Source organism: Podarcis tiliguerta (genome assembly GCF_965153285.1).
Source record: "Podarcis tiliguerta genome assembly, chromosome: W".
Taxonomy (NCBI): domain Eukaryota; kingdom Metazoa; phylum Chordata; class Lepidosauria; order Squamata; family Lacertidae; genus Podarcis; species Podarcis tiliguerta.
In genome coordinates, this window is record NC_139552.1 from 4,140,479 (window position 1) to 4,159,325 (window position 18,847).

The following is an 18,847-nucleotide window of genomic DNA, read 5'->3' on the forward strand; positions in this document are numbered from 1 at the left end:
CGCAAAATCTCTATTCAACCGTCCATCAAGATGTGTTCCATTCCTCGTTGTTAATTTTTCCGGATCGCAAAACTTTTTGACAGCCCGATCCCAGGCTCGAGACAGTGGTGAATTAAGTCATCTCCCTCACTCTCCTGCAGGTTTAAATCATCCACAAAAAAGTTTCCCCCTCTTCCCCTGCTTCCAAGGGGGTATTCAATATCTTAAATGGTGAAAATTTAATACTTTACAAAATACTTTTCCCAGGCTTTAGCTTACGACGGCTTTGCTTTGATCTTTTTACAAAACGGAAGGCGGACTTCCTGTTTAGACCTTCACGTTCAAGTGCCAAATTAAAATATTTGGTAGTCCAATTTTCTGTTTACTTACGAATATTTACTTAGAGTCCAAATGTCCACAGGAAAAGTCGGCGCTTTCTGGCAACAGCTATGCGGCTTCACTCCTTGAAAGTAGCGGTTGATTCGATGTACCGCGCCGCTCACCCCACGTCGCTCCGGAGCACCAAAACCGGGTCTCCCCGTGAGTAGGGGAGGCACAAAAGGTACCTGCCAAATCCCAAGTCCACGGGCTTCTTCCGCCCATGGTTTTTAGTGGGTCTCCGCCTCGCCGTGGAGGTCAGAACCTAGTTTCCAAGGAGCAGATTCCTCCGAGACGGAGGAAATCCGCCATTACCAGAAGCGCCAACCTGGAAGTCCGATAGGCGATTCTTCCCAGCGTGGGAAGAGCACACCCACTCCCTCCTGCTCCCCCAGCAAGGAAAGGAGATAGACAGAAACGTATTTACATGCTTTTATTTCTGTCTTTGCAGCATTACAGAAAACGTGTCTGTACTCTTCAAACTCCAGCAATCAAGTGACAAAGACTTCCTGTACTTCCTGTACAAACGCAAGAGGAAGGTCTCAAATTACACTCTGAGCAAATTCCGGTGCATCGCCCTGTGAACTGACTGTCCCGCTGTTTCCCACAGACAGTCCCAACATTCCCATCATGTGATGTTTTCAAGCTACCAGTTTGCAGCTGCGTTGCTTCCATATCATAACATACTCCCCCATATGAATCAATGTGAGCTGCGAACAAAGCTTGATCCAGAGAAGAAAGCAAACAGTTGTTATACATACAACAATCCCCTGTTGTTTCAGTTCCACCCTTGGAACTACCCGCCACTGGTTTCACCAGTGTACCTCTCTGGTTGTCTGAGTTCCAAGGAATGAGTGCTTCTTCACTACCTTGGATAGGGAATGTAGTGTTATGCTTAGCAACTCCCTGTTGTGTCTTTGTCTCTGACTTGGACACACCTTTAACCTGTCTTGAGTTGTCAACAATAGTAACACATGCAACAGCTGAGTTAGCGAACTCTTTAGAATACCTCTTGGGTGGTATACCCTTGGTAATTCTCTCAGACCTGCGTATGAGGTGCTGATCCTCTCTGCTGACTGGCTCATCCTTTGGACTCTTTGGAGAACCAGTTCCAATAGTAAACAGTGGTTCATCCTTAACCTGTGAAGGTCTAGCCATTGTGTGAGATTTCCTCTCAATTACTGTGTCAACAGAGCTCTCTGAGCTGTCTGTGTCACTCTCAGTACCACTATAATCAGCAAATTCAGAATCATCATCTGAATTGTCATCAGTGGGAAATGTGTGAAAAATTACTCTCTCCTGCCCAGGAGCACTTTCTATAAATTTTGTGAGAATCACCTGACCAGATTCAGACAAAATTACTCTGTAGAGACCCTTCTCATAACCCACAAAAATGCCTCTGGCATTCTTTACTCCACCTGGAGCTTCTGTCTTTACGTGAGATCCAAAAACCTTAAAATGTGCAACTGAAGGTTTTCTATGAAACAGCTTTTCAAAAGGAGAACACTCCATACCTTTTGAAACCTTTCTCAACCAAGTGTAACAATAACACGATAAAGATTCAGCCCAAAACTCATGCGGCAAATGTGAACTCAGCAATTGTGCCTTCATGCAATTTTGCAATTCTTTGTTCACTTGCACACAAACACTTTTGTTCCATGCATCTGCAGAAACAGCAGCCTTGTGCTTTATGCTTTGTTTCTCCAGGAAGTCCTGAAAATCCTGTAAAAGAAAAACTGGCTTTTCATCTGTGAAAAGACAATCAATGTTAGCATCATGAACACTTTTAACCTTATCACAAAACTCTTTAAACCTTGTTAAGGCTTCCTTTGGACTCTGCAAAATGTATATCCACACATAATGAGAGAAATTATCAACACATATAAGATAGTATTTTGCATTGCCTCTAGATGGTGCTAGAGGACCAATCACATCAGCATACACTCGCTGAAAAGCACTGGTAACTTTCGTTGCCTTCTGGACGTCTTTCGACACACCTGCAAGAGAAATCATGTTAGACTCAGATGCAGTACAATTATTGTAATCATTCTGATCAAAAGTCAACAAATACAGTTCATCTTTCTCTCTGGCAGAAAGATACAGCTCTCCATCTTTGAAGATTTTGCAGCTTTCCTTATCATAGGACAACACCAGTCCTTTCTTAGTGATCTGTGAAACACTCAGCAGATTGAACTTTAAATCAGGAACCAAATACACATTGTTAATAGTCAAGTTCAGACTTTCAAGGTAAACAGTTCCAAATCTGGTCGCTTGGATTTCCTGACTGTTGGCCTGTTTCACAGTGAAGCTTTGCTTCTCAAATGTAGAAAACAGTTCTTGGCGCAGTGTCATGTGTTGCGTCGCTCCAGTGTCCAAAACAAAAGCGTTTTCCGCTGAAAATGCAGCTTTTGTCGACAGCAATGCCTTAGCTGGTTTCACCTGGGACTTGGTACAACTTTTGCCTGACGCCTCAGGCTTTTCAGAGCTCCCTCTAGCTCCTTTCTGTTGACGTGGCTTCTTGCAGTTCCGCTGAAGATGCCCAGTCTGTCCACAGTTGTAACAACGGACCATGTTCAAAGCAACAGCCTGTTCTTCACTAGCAATAGCAGCAGGGGTGCTTGAACTCCGAGCTTCTCTCCCCCTGTCAGCGACATCTATTGCAGCTAGGCGATCTCTCTCATTGAGAACCACGGAACAAATTCTCTCCACTGTGAGATCTCTGGCAGGTAGAGAACCCAGTTGACTTGCAACTGTTTTATAAGTCCGATTAAGGCTGTTAATTATCATGAAGCAGAATATCTCCTCCTGTAGAGGGAAGTTGCGTTGCGCCATCTGTTGGCGTAAGAATTTCATCTCTGTCAGATGCACTTGCACATCCCCATCAGGTGCCAGTCTCATGTTTGTCAGCTTTTCAAAGTGCAGCAATGCTGTAGCACCAGCATCTCTTTGATGTATTCTCTGCACCGTTTCCCAAATCTCATGCGCATATTCCAAATTCTCAATATGTACGAGTTGATCATCAGAGACACACAGAATTATGGCCGACCAGGCTTTAACATTCTGTGAATTCCAAGCTGGCGTGTGTGCAGCTGGAATGGGATTTTCAATCACTGTAAAAATCCTCTGACTCTGAAGCATGGCCTTCATCTTTACAGACCATGAGGAATAATTGTCATTAGTCAGTGGAGGTGGGTAAGGTAAGCCTCCCCCCTTCTTGGCATCCATTTTGAATCCAAGCCTCAGCTCTCACTCTCAAGCTGGTAAAATCCCAAAAGTCTATTGGTTGTTTACTGCTTTGCACCTGGCAGCTAAAGCCCAGGCTGCTTTGGAAAGTCCCTCCAAGAGCAGTGAGATAACAAACAAACGCTGGAATTTCCACCAGTATTTTTCCAGCCTCTCACAGTCCCAGCCTTGCTCTTGCGTTGGCTTGTAATTTTCCACTTTACTTTTCAAAGCTAACTAGCTCAGAAGTAGCTGAAAAGTACTCACGTCTTGTTGCTTAGCAACTGGACTCGGCAGGCGGCAGTAGCAGACCTTATCAGTCCCCAGGAATGTGAAGTATGTGGCTCTCTCTCGGTGCTGTTTTTATCCAAAAGCAGCTTCTGTGAACCAGAGAAGAATCAATCTGCGTTCACTCTTTTAGCCATCAAATCGGCATACCTTTAGGGGTTCCGCTGCACGTAGCTTATCAGCAAAAACGTCTCAGCCGTCCTTGTAGCTTCCATCCGCTCGCTACCATATCTTCTTTTATCTCCTTGCAGAGGATGAATACGATCCATCGTCCTCTTTTGCTACCACATGTAGCAAAACCATCAGCTCATGCTACCAGATGTTGGAAATCAAGCCTATATCGGGAGAAACTGGCAACTCTCCCAGGCACCCGGCTTGGTCTCCGGTTGACCTCCCTGGCTGCATTCCCCAGCAAGATCCCTTCTCCAGTGTTTCTAAGCAAAAGTGCATCCCTTTATGATACAGGGAATTGTTTTTGGGGAAGAAAAGAAAAGTCAACAAGTTATACCCCTAGTGCCCACACAAACACACAGACACGCCTTCTTGGCACTGCCTGCTTTCATCCACATGCCTTGGAATATGTGTAGAGGGTGCTTCTGAGCATCTACAAAGTACCCCCCCACACACACATACACAAAAACCCTATCTCCACCGGCTTATCACACAGCTCACCCATAAGCATGTCTGAGTCTGTATGTGCAACTGGAGAGGGTGAGGGGTGTGTAGAAAAAGAGTCACCCTTAACCAAATTTGAAAATTGCAATGGATGGGGGGGGGGGAGGATTAGATTCTAAATTATACTCTCTATTGCTTCATGTAGGTTTGTGGTTCGAGGACCCCCAACCCACCGTGAGGTGGAAATAAACACACAAGGACACGTGGTATAAGGTTTATGGGCAAGGAAAAGGCCACAACTTTATTGGTTACTGCAATGAAAAGGTATTGGCTTAGGCATTGGATGACCACAGCAGAGGGGTTGAACCACCAGTAGATGGAGCCAGTTGATGCCGATCCAACTATAGGCTCACCCATGATGTCACCGGGGGTCATGCCATGGCCTCCAGCCAAGCAGGCATCGGACAGAATACACGACCGCCAGATTCCTTTAACGGAATACCCAAATCGAAGGCGTAGGCGATGGCCACACCTAGCCTTCCCACACAGCATAACACCCAAATCCAATGCCTAACCGCCACCCGAGCCGAAAAGGCTCGCCGCCAATACCTTCAAAGCCGCAACCAATCCCTAACACTCCTGATAACGCTGTCCAACCATAAGTCATTCCCTTTATCCGTGAGGTGAACCCCGTCATCCCGGTATAAGGCCCTATCGCCAATCCGGATGCGGTCATGACTGATCACTTGGCCATAAAAAAGCGCACCCAGCGGGACACGGCCCGGTTCAGGACTTTCCTGGTTCTTTCAATGGCCATACAGCTCTGCGCACCACGCCAAACAGTTCTTTTCAGGAGGGAGGACCAAAACACCATCGTTCCGGGGCACGAGGCCGCAATTTCATCCATATCATTCCTTATGGCCCAAGATAAGTCCACACTTTTCCTGCTCACGAGATCATTCTCTCCCAATTGAATGATCAGAATGTCAGGGGGGCCGAATGCAGCCACCTTTGCCCTCAGCAAAGGCATAAGCTCCTGCCAGAGCATGCCTCTTCTGGCGAACCAATATACGCGTACTCCCGGATGTAAGCCCAGATTGGGAGTGAGGCCCCGGCTGACGGCCCTCTTGTGGGCCCAATGGACAATACTGTGGCCGCAAATCCACACGTTCTTCCTGAAAGCAACTATGAAATGAAGAAGAGAAAAGAAGGGTAAGCGGGGGGTCTGGAAGTAGACACGATTTAACGTATATAAGTTTTATAAGCATTAGACTTCCAACGGCCCATCTCCTTAATCCTATCAGCTGGTAGGCCCAAGCACGCGGCTGTTGTGGCGGCGCCGATCCTGAACGAATGCGCCGCGTAATCCCGTGAGGGTAAACCGCAAGCGTCAATGGCCTTGCAGAGCACCCTTGAAAACTGGTGTCTTAACAGAGGAGATCCGTCCTCGTGGACTAGAAGTGGACCGGGACCGGGAGGGCGCAGGCGGAGGAAAACGCCTGGTATCCTTGACCGGGCATGGCCCGGGCTCCGCTGATGCTGTAAGCTTTATTAGGACCCCCCTGCCAGCCTGATCCGTCTTTGACTGACGTATCCGGACTGTCATGCCTGCCTCAGACAAGTGGACGTCCTCCATCAGGAGCCCGCGCATAGACCCATTTCCAGCTGCCTCAACCACCACCTCGCCCACCCGGAGGGCGCCGAAAAAGGCGATGGCAAAGGCCGCTGAAAAGAGTCTGGCCTCGAACTTGGACCAACAAACCGACCTTAGCTTTTCCCGTATCTGGCAGAGCAGCCCATATGAAATTGGTTTGCGGCCCCTAGCTCTGGACAGTTGCGATCTACCCCATCCCTCTATTGCTCTACGAACTAGAAAGTCACAGCAAGGGTCGGAGGCAAATGTCGCTTTGGCGAAAAAACTGATGGCGGCCGTATGTATTTTTAAGGTTTTAGATGCTCGCCCCAAGTCGTCCAGGTGGGCTAAGTATTCTAAGACGTCATCAGTGGTGGGTGGCACGCTAGCAGGTTGCCCGGATACCCTGACCCTAAAGCCCAGGAAATCGCACCAGGCCTTTTTGTAGGACCTAAGAGTGGAAGGCGCGATAGACGCTAATACTCCCTTGATCACTTTGCGTCTCCAACGCTCCACAGGTGCTCCGGAAAGGGTTCGGGCAACAGTTGAGCTCCAGGTGCTAGCGACCGGAAGCGGGACATCTGAAATCGAGACAAAGCATCAGCAATGTTATTATCCACTCCGGGTACAAATTTAGCTGAAAAGACTATATTATACTCAAGACATCGGAGGACGAAAGATCGCAGGAGGGCGGAAACCCTTGCCAATTTTGATGATTGCCTCGCCAAGATTTTTACCACTGCCTGATTGTCAGATCTGAAGCACACCCGGCGATTTCGGAACTCCTCTGGCCAAATGTGTACCGCTACCGCTATAGGGAAGAACTCAAGAAAAGTAAGGTCACGAGTGATGGCGGTACCCTGCCAGCTTGCCGGCCACTGCTGAGCGCACCAACGACCCCTGAAATACACGCCGAAGCCTAAGGATCCTGCTGCGTCGGATTGGACCTGGAAGTCTGAGGAAAGATTAATGACATCCTGCCACAAGGAGACCCCATTGTAGCGCTCCAGAAACATAGCCCAAACCTCCAAGTCTGACTTGATTGACTTGGGAAGTCGGACCCTGTGATGCGGGTACTTGAGGCCCGCTGATAGTCTGGCCAGTCGAGCGCAGAAGGGGTGCCCTGGGGAAACCACCCTACATGCAAAGTTGAAATGGCCTAGCAGAGACTGAATCTGTCTAAGTGTGATCTTTTTGAGGGTAAGAGTAGATTGTATCATTTCCTTGAGGTTGCCAATTTTCTCCTCAGGTAAGCGAGATGACTGGGCGATTGTGTCTAACTCGATACCTAGGTACGTGAGGCGTGTGGCCGGGCCCTCCGTTTTTTTCAGCCGCGAGGGGTACACCCAGGTCCTGCGCTAAGGTTGAAAAGGCCTGGAGGAGTGATGCACACTCCCCAGACCCGGACCTGCCCACGAAGAGAAAATCGTCTAAATAGTGTGTGACCCCGGCAGAATTTGTCCTAAACCTCAAGGCCCAATCCAAAAAGGTACTGAATGACTCGAATGCCGAGCAGGCGACTGAGCAACCCATCGGCATGGCCCTATCCACGTAATACTGACCCCTGAATTTGAAACCCAATAACCAGAAATCCTTGGGGTGAACCGGCAGGAGGCGGAAAGCCGATTCAATATCACATTTTGCTAAAAGGGCTCCCTGGCCAAAACTCCTAATTAACTTAACCGCATAATCAAAAGTGGCGTATTTAACTGAGCAAAACTCCGGCGGAATGGCGTCGTTCACTGATCCCCCCTTAGGGTATGACAAGTTGTGGATGAGGCGAAATTCGCCAGGGGTCTTTTTGGGCACTATGCCCAATGGGGATATGTGCAGATTTGGGATGGGAGGTTTTTCAAAGGGGCCCGCAACTCGACCCGCGGTCACTTCTTTGGCAATCTTCTTTTCCGCGACTTCCGGTCTCTCCCTAACTGATTTTTGATTGGGAGAGTCCCTGGACATCAGGTGGCCCACAACCGGAATGCGAAACCCAGCTGAAAAACCCTCCCAAAGGTATGATGCTGTCGTTTTGTTGGGATAATGTGCTAGCAACTCGTGAAGGGGGGCCAACTTCATAGGGGAAAAAGCCATTTCCAGCCTCACCTCACCCTCTGTTCCCGGATCCGGGGGCTCCCCTGGGACTGGTATGATGGAACCCCCGGCCTCCGCGAAAGGGCTGTTTGCCCCCTTTAAAACAAGTCGTCACAGGGTGGGCCCCGGCGCACCTCTCGCACTCGTGAGGGTATTTGCATGCTGCCCGCTGGCAGGAACCTTTATTATACTCCCAACACACCCTGCGTCTGAAGTCCCTTCTGGGATCTGCCCTGACAACACGCAAAGAGTCGCCCTGCCTTTCCTTGACATATGGGCCCACTGCGATTGACCAAATACCATTTTCAATCTGATCCCAGCGCGCAGTTGGAATCCTAGAGGCCTTTCTACGGAATTTTTTGTCGTAACTTATCGCAGCGGCCTCCCCAGAGAGGGCATACGCGGTACGGATATGAGAAAGATAAGCGACTAAATGGACCGCCCTCTTGGGATAAGCGGCGACTATTGTTCCCATGAAGGCCTGGAAGCCATCAAGCCAATTCTCAAAAGTTCTCGGCACCGAGGGGTACTTACTCTTCCTCTTGCCGTGGGAAGGCCTCCTTTCACCCCTCCCTAATTCCTCCGCCGTAGGAACTAGTTTAAACATGTCTACAAATTCCCCGTTTAAAATTTTTGAACGCAATTTGGGTGAGAGATGATCTCCAGGAATCACATCAGAGGTTGAATAAGTGGAGGCTGGGGAATCTTTTAGCCGGGCCCCATCCTTCCATTCCTGGGTACCACCAAACTTCTTTCTGTGAGCGTTGGCCCTCCTAGCTATGGCCCAATCAGGGAGACCTGAGACCTCCTCCCCTTTCCCCCAATAGGATCCCAAGGAGGCGTCGCTATCATAGTCTGATGTGGAGCTACCTGTCTCATCATTGGTGTCACTCTTTTTGGACTTGCTCCTTCTGCAGGTGTGCCTCTTCTTTTCGCGTCTCTTGCCAGCTGGTTTTTCCACAGGTAACCCGCCGGGCGTATCGTCCACGTCCTGCTGCTCTTCATCCTCCGTTGATGAAGTTGGCTCTGTTCGCTGCACCCTAGACCGCCTGATCTGTACACGAGTGGTAGAGCTAGACAAAGAAACATTATCAGCACGCGCGGACTTATTGGACGCCTTACCCCCTCCGCCCCGAGACGTGGATGCTGCTGGCTGGGCCCGTGATCTGGTCCGCACAGGCTCCACCCTGCCTGTCGCGCCCACCCTTGCCAGTTGTGTATCGCTAAAGAGGGCAGCAGAAGTGCTGGGAAGTTCCTCATCGGGAGAAGATCGGGGGCTCTCCGGAACCACTTGTGTATCCGGGATGGTGTCAGGGGAAGACGGGGGGCTGGCGTTTTCCTCCGGGAAGCGTTGCTCGTAGTCATCTATAAAAGATCTGAAGGCTTGGAGGAAATGAGAGATAGGTTTTTGAGTACTGCTCTTTCTTTGTGGTTTCCCTGATGATTTTGCCACTGCACTGCGTGCAGCCTCGGGCGCGCACTTCCTCTTTGGAGCCATGGGACAAACAGCACGCAAAAGGTGGCTTACAGTTATTATTGTTTTGCTGCCTATTAATACCTGTTATTGTTGCTATTGGTATACGCCAGATATTTGTATCTGTATATCTATCTATCTACCTATCTGTCTATCTAACTATCTGTCCACAATGTGTAAGGATCTATGAGTGCGTGTGTTTGTGAAGTGAGTGTGAAGCTATGCGTGGGTGTGCTAAATATCTGAATATATGTATAAATATTCTAAAGCGTGTGTGTGAGTAGCGTGTGTGTGTGCGTGTTGATTTGTTACTAATCAAAAGATCAAATATTAATAGGTTTTTTTTGTTTTTTTAATTTATTTATTTATATATTTATCTATTTATTAAATTTATATTATTAAATTTATTTTATTTTATTTTATTTTTTATTTAATTATTTATATATTTATCTATTTATTAACTTTATGTTCCAATAAAATGTCCAGCCCAATCGCCACCTAACACTGCTTGCTAAATACCCACTGTGCCGAAATGCGTAACTCAAGTAAATCACAGAATAAGCAACTGTAGTAAACCGTCTGTTGAACCACTGGCCCGGAGGGCAGCAAGCTGTACCCCAGTAAATCTAAGAAACTTTGCTCTCAAGCTTGCTCTCTAGCAGCCACCAGCACCCCCAATGTGATAGCCTTTTGCTACAATATTAAGTACCAGCCAAGGGAGGTGCAGCTACCCAGCAACACTGTAACAATAGCCTGGCTATCCACGTGGTCACTAGGGATCAATGTATCAATAGCTTGGAACTCCAGCAATCACTCGGCAACCAGTGAACAAAAGCCTAGCAGCCAAGGAAAAAGGTGCAGCTGCTCAGCAGCAATGTAACAATAGCCTGGCTATACACGTGATCCAGCAATCACTCAGCAATCAGCGAACAATAGCCTGGCTGCTGGGTTGCCTAGCAACACAACAGTGTCTAGCTGGAGAGGCAGTAGGCTCAGAAAAGCAGGAAGAATAAACCGCTCCCAACTCAGTAGATGGCTGGCTTTCCCCAATGCCCCGAGGGAACAATACAGCAATCACCCAGTAGTCAGTGTAAAATACAGCAGAGTATAATAGATAGGCAATCAGTTCAGCAGTAGGCTGGCTATTCAGCAATTAGTGTAAAATAGCCCAGCAATCAATTCAGCAATATGCTGTGCTGGCTGCTGCAGTTGCTTAGCAACGTAACAGCGCCTAGCTTGAACGGGCGGGAGACAAGAAAAGCGGGCAGAATGAACTACTGTTCAAATAGCGAAAAGGAAAAATGGTATGGGGGGGGAATTAAGAATTAAAGCAAGTAGCCACTTCGCTGGGCAAGAACCCAGACTAACATCCCTGTGAAGGGGAATGGGTACAACGTGAAGCCCCCTAAGATTGCAGCCCCAACGACCCCTCCTTAGCGCTAAAAGCGGGACCCTGAAGCCCCTTAGGATTGCAGCCCCAAAGATCCCTCTTCAGCGCTTAAAGCAGGGGATGGTGGGGGTGGGGTGGGGGTGATCTTTTACCCTGTAGGTGGTTAAATTAAAGTATTACCACAGATAACTAACAGGACACAAAGAAGACAAACACAAAGGACATAAACCTAACAGAAGCCTAAACACAGCAGAAAACAAATAGAAATGGTGTGTGAAATTAATCCTAACAGAAAACAAACAGGCACGGAAAGACAAAAAGGCACAGGGGCGGGTACACACACTGCACGTGGCAATGTTCCTGTTCTATGCTAAGCACCAACTGAGCAGATGAACCACTTGCGTTCCCTCGCCCAACGTGCTGATAGGGAAACCTACAGATTCCTACAGGCAGGTACCCCCCCACGGGAGCATATTATTTGCTGGGGGCGCCTGCCGCCAGAAACACAACCCAGACAGCCGCAATGGTAAAGTCAGGGAAACACAGAAGCAAAGTTTCGCAGGGGAGAATGGGGTGGGGGGGTGGGGTAGCAGGGTTAAAGCAACGGGAAAGGAAGGTGAAGCAAGGCAGCACAAAATGCAAAGAACGGCAGAAGCAGGGTTAAAGCAGCGGGAAAGGAAGGTGAAGCAAGGCAGCACAAAATGCAAAAAACGGCAGAACCACTCACGCGGGAGGTAAAACACTGGCTGGTTAAAGGGGGGGGGTGGTCGGTTTTCCAGGCAGCAAATGCTGTTTAAAGCACCCCGCCGCGGCGGCAACAAAATGCAGGCTTATAAATCAGGAGGAAACACGAAGCGCCGTTGCAACAAAAGTAACAAAGGAGCCCACCGCACACGTGGCAACCGGGAGCACACACTCAGGAAACCACTCAGCAGCAGAAACGTACACCAAGGGCTCGCACACACACTGGCCCCTCAGACCGCACACTCAAACCATACGACTCCCAAGCTAGCCAGAGTCCACCCCCCTAACCACGTTAATACTTCCCTGGCTTCTGCGCAGCGTAGATGCTCCTCCTGAGGATCTTGACTCTCGGAGCGGCGACGACGAAAAGAGGCTGGGGGGGGCGGCGCCTGAAGATAAAGGATGGCTAGGCACGCCCCTGCTACGGGCGGCTCCAGGTGGGAGCCGCCCCCTGGGCGGGAGGCGCCGGCCAGGTACGCAGGAAGGGGCAGGGGCTCACGCCCCTGCGTGGGCGGGGGTTGGAGCTCCCGCCCACAACCACTCCCCTCCCCTCTGGGGAGGAGAGTCTTATCAATGGATATATGGAACCCCTTAAAAAGATATGGCACACAAATGATTCCCAAGGATGGGAATAAAATTTGGGAATCGCAGCCCTTAAAATCTGCTTCCAGATTTCTTTGGGGAAACACCTTGAAATTATTACACAGATGGGAGAGCAGGACCTGGTCGCTTGCGCATGCACCTGGCAGGGACCTGGCCTTGTTGTGAGCAGCAGAGCTTCCAGCCGTGGTGCTCACGACGGACTCCCGAGAAGGGCACGGAGGCTGCATCGCCTGCTGTCACTTACTCCAAAGTAAGTGTGTGCGCACTTACCTGGGACTAGTTGGCCCGATCTGACTCAATGCACTTACTTCTGAGTAGACATTTAGGGGATTGCTCTGAACGCCTCCATTAAGGGGATGAAATGTTTCATGTGCGTGTTGTGCTCGGTCCTCAGTGCCAACAAGGAGAGGGAGCTTACTTGCAGGAAAATCACCAGGATAGTGTTATTATTATACCTGTTGCTTGAGAGAGGCAGAGTTTTCCCAAACTGCCAGCATGGCAAGGAGGCAAGGTGCACGCCAAATGGGTGGGAGACACGTGTATGCCTGCGCGTGTGTGAATGTGACGTTGCGTGTAGTGGGCAAGGCATGAGACCTGCAGCCAGGGAGAAAGTGTGGTTCCCACAGGCTGGAAGAGCTGTGTGTTTTCTCATGGGAAGTGTGCAAGGCAGGGAAGAGGCACTTGCCTTCCGAGCATGCAGCAGGACATGATACAAGAGCGAGCGTGCAAAAGGTGTGAGCCACCCGTGCACGCCAGGCACAGATGGCAGCAGCGGCTTCCTCCGAAAGCAAGGTGCAGGGATTCGTTTTCTGAGGGTATAGGCAGCAAGGAGCAAAAGACAGCTCATGAGCGTGCAAAGGGAAGGCAGTGTGGTGCTGTGGTTAGAGAGCTGGCCTAAGACCTGGGAGGCTTAATGTGGGGGCTGACCTAATCTTACTCAAAGTAGACCCATAGAAATTACTGGACACAGAGATAGTTTGGTGTAGTGGTTAGATTGTCAGACTGAGACCTGGGACAGACCAGGGTTCAAATCCCACCAGAAAGCTCCTCTCCACAGGCGGTTGGACTAGATGGCCCTCAGGACCCCTTCCAACCCTGCAATTCTATGATTCTTTGAGAGCAAGAGAAGAACTTTTCCCTACCCGCTTTCTCAATGCCATCCATAATTTTTTAAAAAATTCTATCCTGTCGCCTCTTGCTTGTCTAACTCCCAAGCGCTGCAGTCTTTCTTCATCAGGGATTCACTCCACGTGGTGTGTGGCGGGGAGAGAAAACTGCTCTGGTTATCCAAACTGAACATAGTCATAATTTGGTTGCATTTTACAAAGCACTTCAGGGCGGTTCAGACGCTTCCTTGGAGAAAGCTCCCCTGCCCATGAAATCTTCCTAACAGCCTTGTGAGGTGGGCTCGTTCCCATGTTTGTAGCGACTGGTTTTGGAAGCAGGCGGCAGTTTACTAAGATGCTGACCTTTGTTTGATAATTTGTATTTTGCTGCCTATAAACCTTACTTTCTCTGCGTTAATTTTCTTGCCCTTACCGGCAGCGGGGGTGGGGGTGGGTGGGAAGGGGATTTACCTATTTCTATGGGGAAAAGATAAATGTCATAAATTCACTTAGTGATGATGACAAATCAGGTGCCACTTGAAAATAAGTATTAGCTTGGCAGGTTCAGACTTTTTAGCTTTGTTTACTAAATGTAAGAAAAACAAGCAGGCTAATATAAGTTTTTGCAAATTTGATATTCAACTACCCTCCCACCCCTGCATTTTATACGCTTTTTCCGAACATATATTCTATACTTTTCGCAGATATAGCGCCTGAGACGTGGGCTTTCCCACCTGCGCCCTCTGCTTCTGTCTGTCCCTTTTCTTTTTCCCACCCCCTTGCATAGTTTCTAGTCTCTTATATCTGTTCTTTGTTTTCTTTTCCCCCAGATTTCTCTGCTCCCTTTCGGCTGTTCCATCTCTGCATAATTTCATCCTTGTATAATTGATTTCCCCCTAGTTGGGGAATTAGTAATACCACACGAGCTTAGGTGGTTGGACGATGGTGGAAGAGGAAATCTTGTAGAAGAGAAAAGAGAAAAGAATTAAGCCTTGAAGGGTTAAAATAAGACGTAATCGTGTGGGACAAAAACAAGCTGTACTGAGGGGAATTGACGGGAGGAGCAAGGGAATTTGGTGGTCAAAGGGGGGGGGGTAAGGCTCTTAGCAACAAGTTTGTATAATGGATAAAATGAAGAGGGAGGCGGGAACGCCAGCAGAAAGGAGGCCATCTAGACAAGAAGACGGAAAAGAGAGGAAAGAAATCAAGGACTATGACAGTCTGATGGCTGAAATAAGAAAAGAATTTAAACATAATGAACACAATATTGAGAAAAAGTTATTGGAACTACAGGAAACCTTGGAAAAGAGATTGGAGGGGGTGGTGGGAGAATTGACAGGAAAAGTGAAAGACTTGTCGGCAAAAACTAAAGTAATTGAGGATTCTGTGAAAAGGGTACAAAAAGATATGAAAGATAGTAGGAAAGATTTGGACAGGACTAGAATGGAAGTTAAGGAGCTAGGTAAGGTACAGGAAGAATTGCTAGATAACATGGCAATGACGCAGATGAGACAGAATCAACTAAATTTGAAATTTAGAGGGATCCCAGAGGAACCAAATGAGAATATAAGATCTAAAATGGTTAAAGAGTTGGCAATTTGGCTAAATATGAAGGAAGAAGAGATAAACTACTCACTGGCAAACATCTTTAGGATAAAAACAAAATCGGCTAAAGCTAGGGGGGGGGGGGGAAATCTGCCAGGCGATGTATTAGTTATGTTCAATTCGTTGGATTTGAGAAACGAAATTTTGAAATTGAATTACAGTAAAAGATTAATTATTGGCGGAAATTCAATTATTATATTTAAACAAATACCTGCGAGATTCCTTCGAAGGAGGGATGTTTACAAAAAATTAACCACCCAGTTGAAGAAAAATGGGATCTTATATAGATGGGAATTTCCGGAAGGAATCTCATTCTATTTTAAGGAAAAAAGATTCAGACTGCCCAGTCCTTCGGAACTGGAAAAATTTGCAAGAAGATACGAGAATTAGCTGATTAGCTGCTCTCCCTGTGCAAAGGTCAGAGGGGGCAGGGTTTCTGTTGAGGCAGGTGATTAGCTGTGGGAGGAGCTTATCAGACCTTGCAGGCCAGTGGCTGAAGAAGGAGCCAAAAGGGTTTTCTTGTGTGTGTGATTCTTTGTGGATGATTAGCTGCTCTCCCTGTGCAAAGGTCAGAGGGGGCAGGGTTTCTGTTGAGGCAGGTGATTAGCTGTGGGAGGAGCTTATCAGACCTTGCAGGCCAGCGGCTGAAGGAGGAGCCAAAGGGGTTTTCTTGTGTGTGTGATTCTTTGTGGCTGATTAGCTGCTCTCCCTGTGCAAAGGTCAGAGGGGGCAGGGTTTCTGTTGAGGCAGGTGATTAGCTGTGGGAGGAGCTTATCAGACCTTTCAGGCCAGCGGCTGAAGAAGGAGCCAAAAGGGTTTTCTTGTGTGTGTGATTCTTTGTGGCTGATTAGCTGCTCTCCCTGTGTAAAGGTCAGAGGGGGCAGGGTTTCTGTTGAGGCAGGTGATTAGCTGTGGGAGGAGCTTATCAGAGCTTGCAGGGCAGCGGTGTGCGTCTAGCGGCGCGCACAGTTTAATCCATCTTTTAGATTTAGGGGAGCTAGTCTCATACGTTTGTTGGGGGAGACCTAGGTTTTTTTGGGGGGGAGTTATTTGTCCTGTCTTCACGCTTTTTATGATGCAGGACAGCTGTAGCCACCCCCAACGACACGTTCTCAAGATGGAGGGGGAGGGAACAGCTGCAGTCGCCTGCGGTTCCTGCGCAATGTTTGCCATCTTGCCAAAGGTTGCAGGCAGCTTTACCTGCAGCAATTGCATGTTGATTGCCCTCCTAAAAGACAAAGTCCAGCAACTGGAGGAACGTGTAGCTACGCTCCAAAGAATTAGAGAGCTGGAGCTCTTCTTGGAAGCAACAGAGCACACTGTCTCCACCAAGGAGGAGACAGGGGACTCCCCTGAGAAGGAGGCTAGTTCACCAACACAGGAGCCAGATATATGGAGAAACGTGACTCAAAGAAGTAGGAGGCCCAGGGTTCGCTCTGATTGTTTAGAAATACACAATCGCTTTGAGGTCCTCTCCCCTAGCATGGAAGACGAAGAGCAGACTCCATTTGAGGATCTCTCCCTCATTACAGTCGATCAGGTATATGAAGATGAGCAGCAAAGTCAGTCCTCAGGGAATGTGCAGGCGACCTTGGAACGGACCGCTCACGGAAGAACCCCGACCAAACCTAAGAGGAGGCGTGTAGTGGTGATAGGGGATTCCCTACTGAGGGGAACAGAAGCAGTGATCTGTGGGCCTGACAAGATGTCTTGGGAAGTGTGCTGTCTCCCCGGGGCTAAGATCCAAGACGTAACTGAACGACTGCAAGGAATCATAAAACCCACTGACAAATACCCCTTCCTCTTGGTTCATGTGGGGACCAATGACACTGCAAGCAATAGCCTCCAGAAGATCAAAAGAGACTACGAGGCTCTGGGCAGGAAATTGAAGCAATTAAATGCACAAATCGTCATCTCATCTGTCCTCCCAGTTGAACGACGTGGCCCAGGGAGAGAGGGGAAAATAGTGGAAGTGAACAGCTGGCTTCGCAAATGGTGTAAACAGGAACGGTTTGGATTCTTAGATCACGGACTGCAGTTTCTTGAAGATGGACTTCTGGCAAGCGATGGGCTGCACCTCACAACGGTTGGGAGGAATGTTTTTGCCAAAAATATCAGAAACCTCATCAGGAGGGCTTTAAACTGACTAATGTGGGGGAGGGAGACAGTGCTCCTGAAGGTAGGAGTCTATCAATTGATGAAGATGATCATCCAAATGTCATAGACCAAATGTAGCAAACAGCAAGCAGACCTAGTGGTGGGAGGAAAAAATCATTAAATAAGAGACACGGGGGAATGACTAATGGACTTCAATGTCTGTACACTAATGCACAAAGCATGGGAAATAAACAAGATGAGCTTGAGCTCTTGGTACAGCAAACTAAATATGACATAATAGGCATCACTGAAACCTGGTGGGATAAGTCCCACGATTGGAATGTAATAATGGAGGGATACAATCTATTTCAGAGAAACAGACCAGACAAGAAAGGAGGAGGAGTGGCATTATATGTCAGGGATGTGTATACCTGTGAAGAGATCCAAGATTTAGAACCTCAAAGCCAAAGTGAGAGCATTTGGGTCAAAATTAAGGGAGAGAAGAATAACAGTGACCTCATTGTGGGAGTTTACTATAGATCCCCAAGCCAAATGGAGGACATAGATGATGCCTTCCTGGAACAGATGGCCAAGCATGCAAAAGGAAGGGAGATAGTAGTAATGGGGGACTTCAATTACCCGGATATTTGTTGGATGTCAAACTCAGCCAAGAGCATAAGGTCAAACAGATTCCTCACTGGCCTTGCAGACAACTTCATTGTCCAGAAAGTGGGAGAAGCAACAAGAGGAACAGCCATTTTAGATCTGGTCCTAACCAATGTTGATGACCTGGTTAATGAGGTAGAAGTGGAAGGATCATTAGGCGCGAGTGATCATGCTCTTCTGAAGTTTACTATACAGCGGAAAGGAGCAGCCAAGCATACTAGGACTCAATTTCTTGACTTTAAGAAAGCCGACTTCATAAAACTTAGGGAAGTGCTGGGTGAGATCCCATGGACAGTAATACTAAAAGGAAAGGGAGTTCATGATGGCTGGGAGTTTGTTAAGAGGGAGATAGTAAAAGCACAACTTCAGGCAATACCAATGAGACGGAAACATGGAAGGTGCCTAAAGAAGCCAGGGTGGCTATCTAAAGAACTTTTAACTGAGTTAAGATTAAAAAAGGATGTGTACAAAAAATTGAAAAGGGGGGAAACCACCAAAGAGGAATTCAAACAAATAGCCAGCACGTGTAGACACAAAGTCAGAAAAGCTAAAGCATAGAATGAACTCAGGCTTGCTAGAGAGGTTAAAAGCAACAAAAAAGGCTTCTATGGGTATGTTCGTAGCAAAAGGAAGAACAAAGAAACAGTGGGGTCACTCAGAGGAGAAGATGGTGAAATGCAAACAGGGGACACAGAAAGGGCTGAACTCCTCAATGCCTTCTTTGCCTCAGTGTTCTCCGATAAAGAAAACAATGCCGGACCTGAAGAATTTGGAGCAAATGATTCAGCAGAGAAAACACAGCCCAGAATAACTAAGGAGATAGTACAAGAATACCTGGCTAGTTTAGATGTATTCAAGTCTCCAGGGCCAGATGAACTGCATCCAAGAGTATTAAAAGAACTGGCAGATGTGATCTCAGAACCACTGGCAATCATCTTTGAGAATTCCTGGAGAACAGG

At 48.0% G+C, this 18,847-nt stretch overlaps 1 protein-coding gene across 2 annotated transcripts in view; it reads left to right on the forward strand.

Moving 5' to 3' along the window:
* The window catches only part of LOC310668845 (uncharacterized protein), a 64,434-nt gene extending 46,072 nt beyond the window's left edge, over positions 1-18,362 (forward strand). The window contains exons 1-2 of one of the 2 annotated variants that reach the window (XM_083422191.1): positions 15,931-17,292; positions 17,502-18,346. In XM_083422191.1, the coding sequence (XP_083278317.1) occupies positions 16,198-17,271 (1,074 nt within the window). In that variant the 5' untranslated portion in view covers positions 15,931-16,197 and the 3' untranslated portion in view covers positions 17,272-17,292; positions 17,502-18,346. Of the gene's footprint in view, positions 1-15,875 lie in introns of those variants that run through there. The other variant, XM_083422192.1, reaches the window with a different exon arrangement.
* The last annotated feature ends 485 nt before the right edge of the window (positions 18,363-18,847 follow it).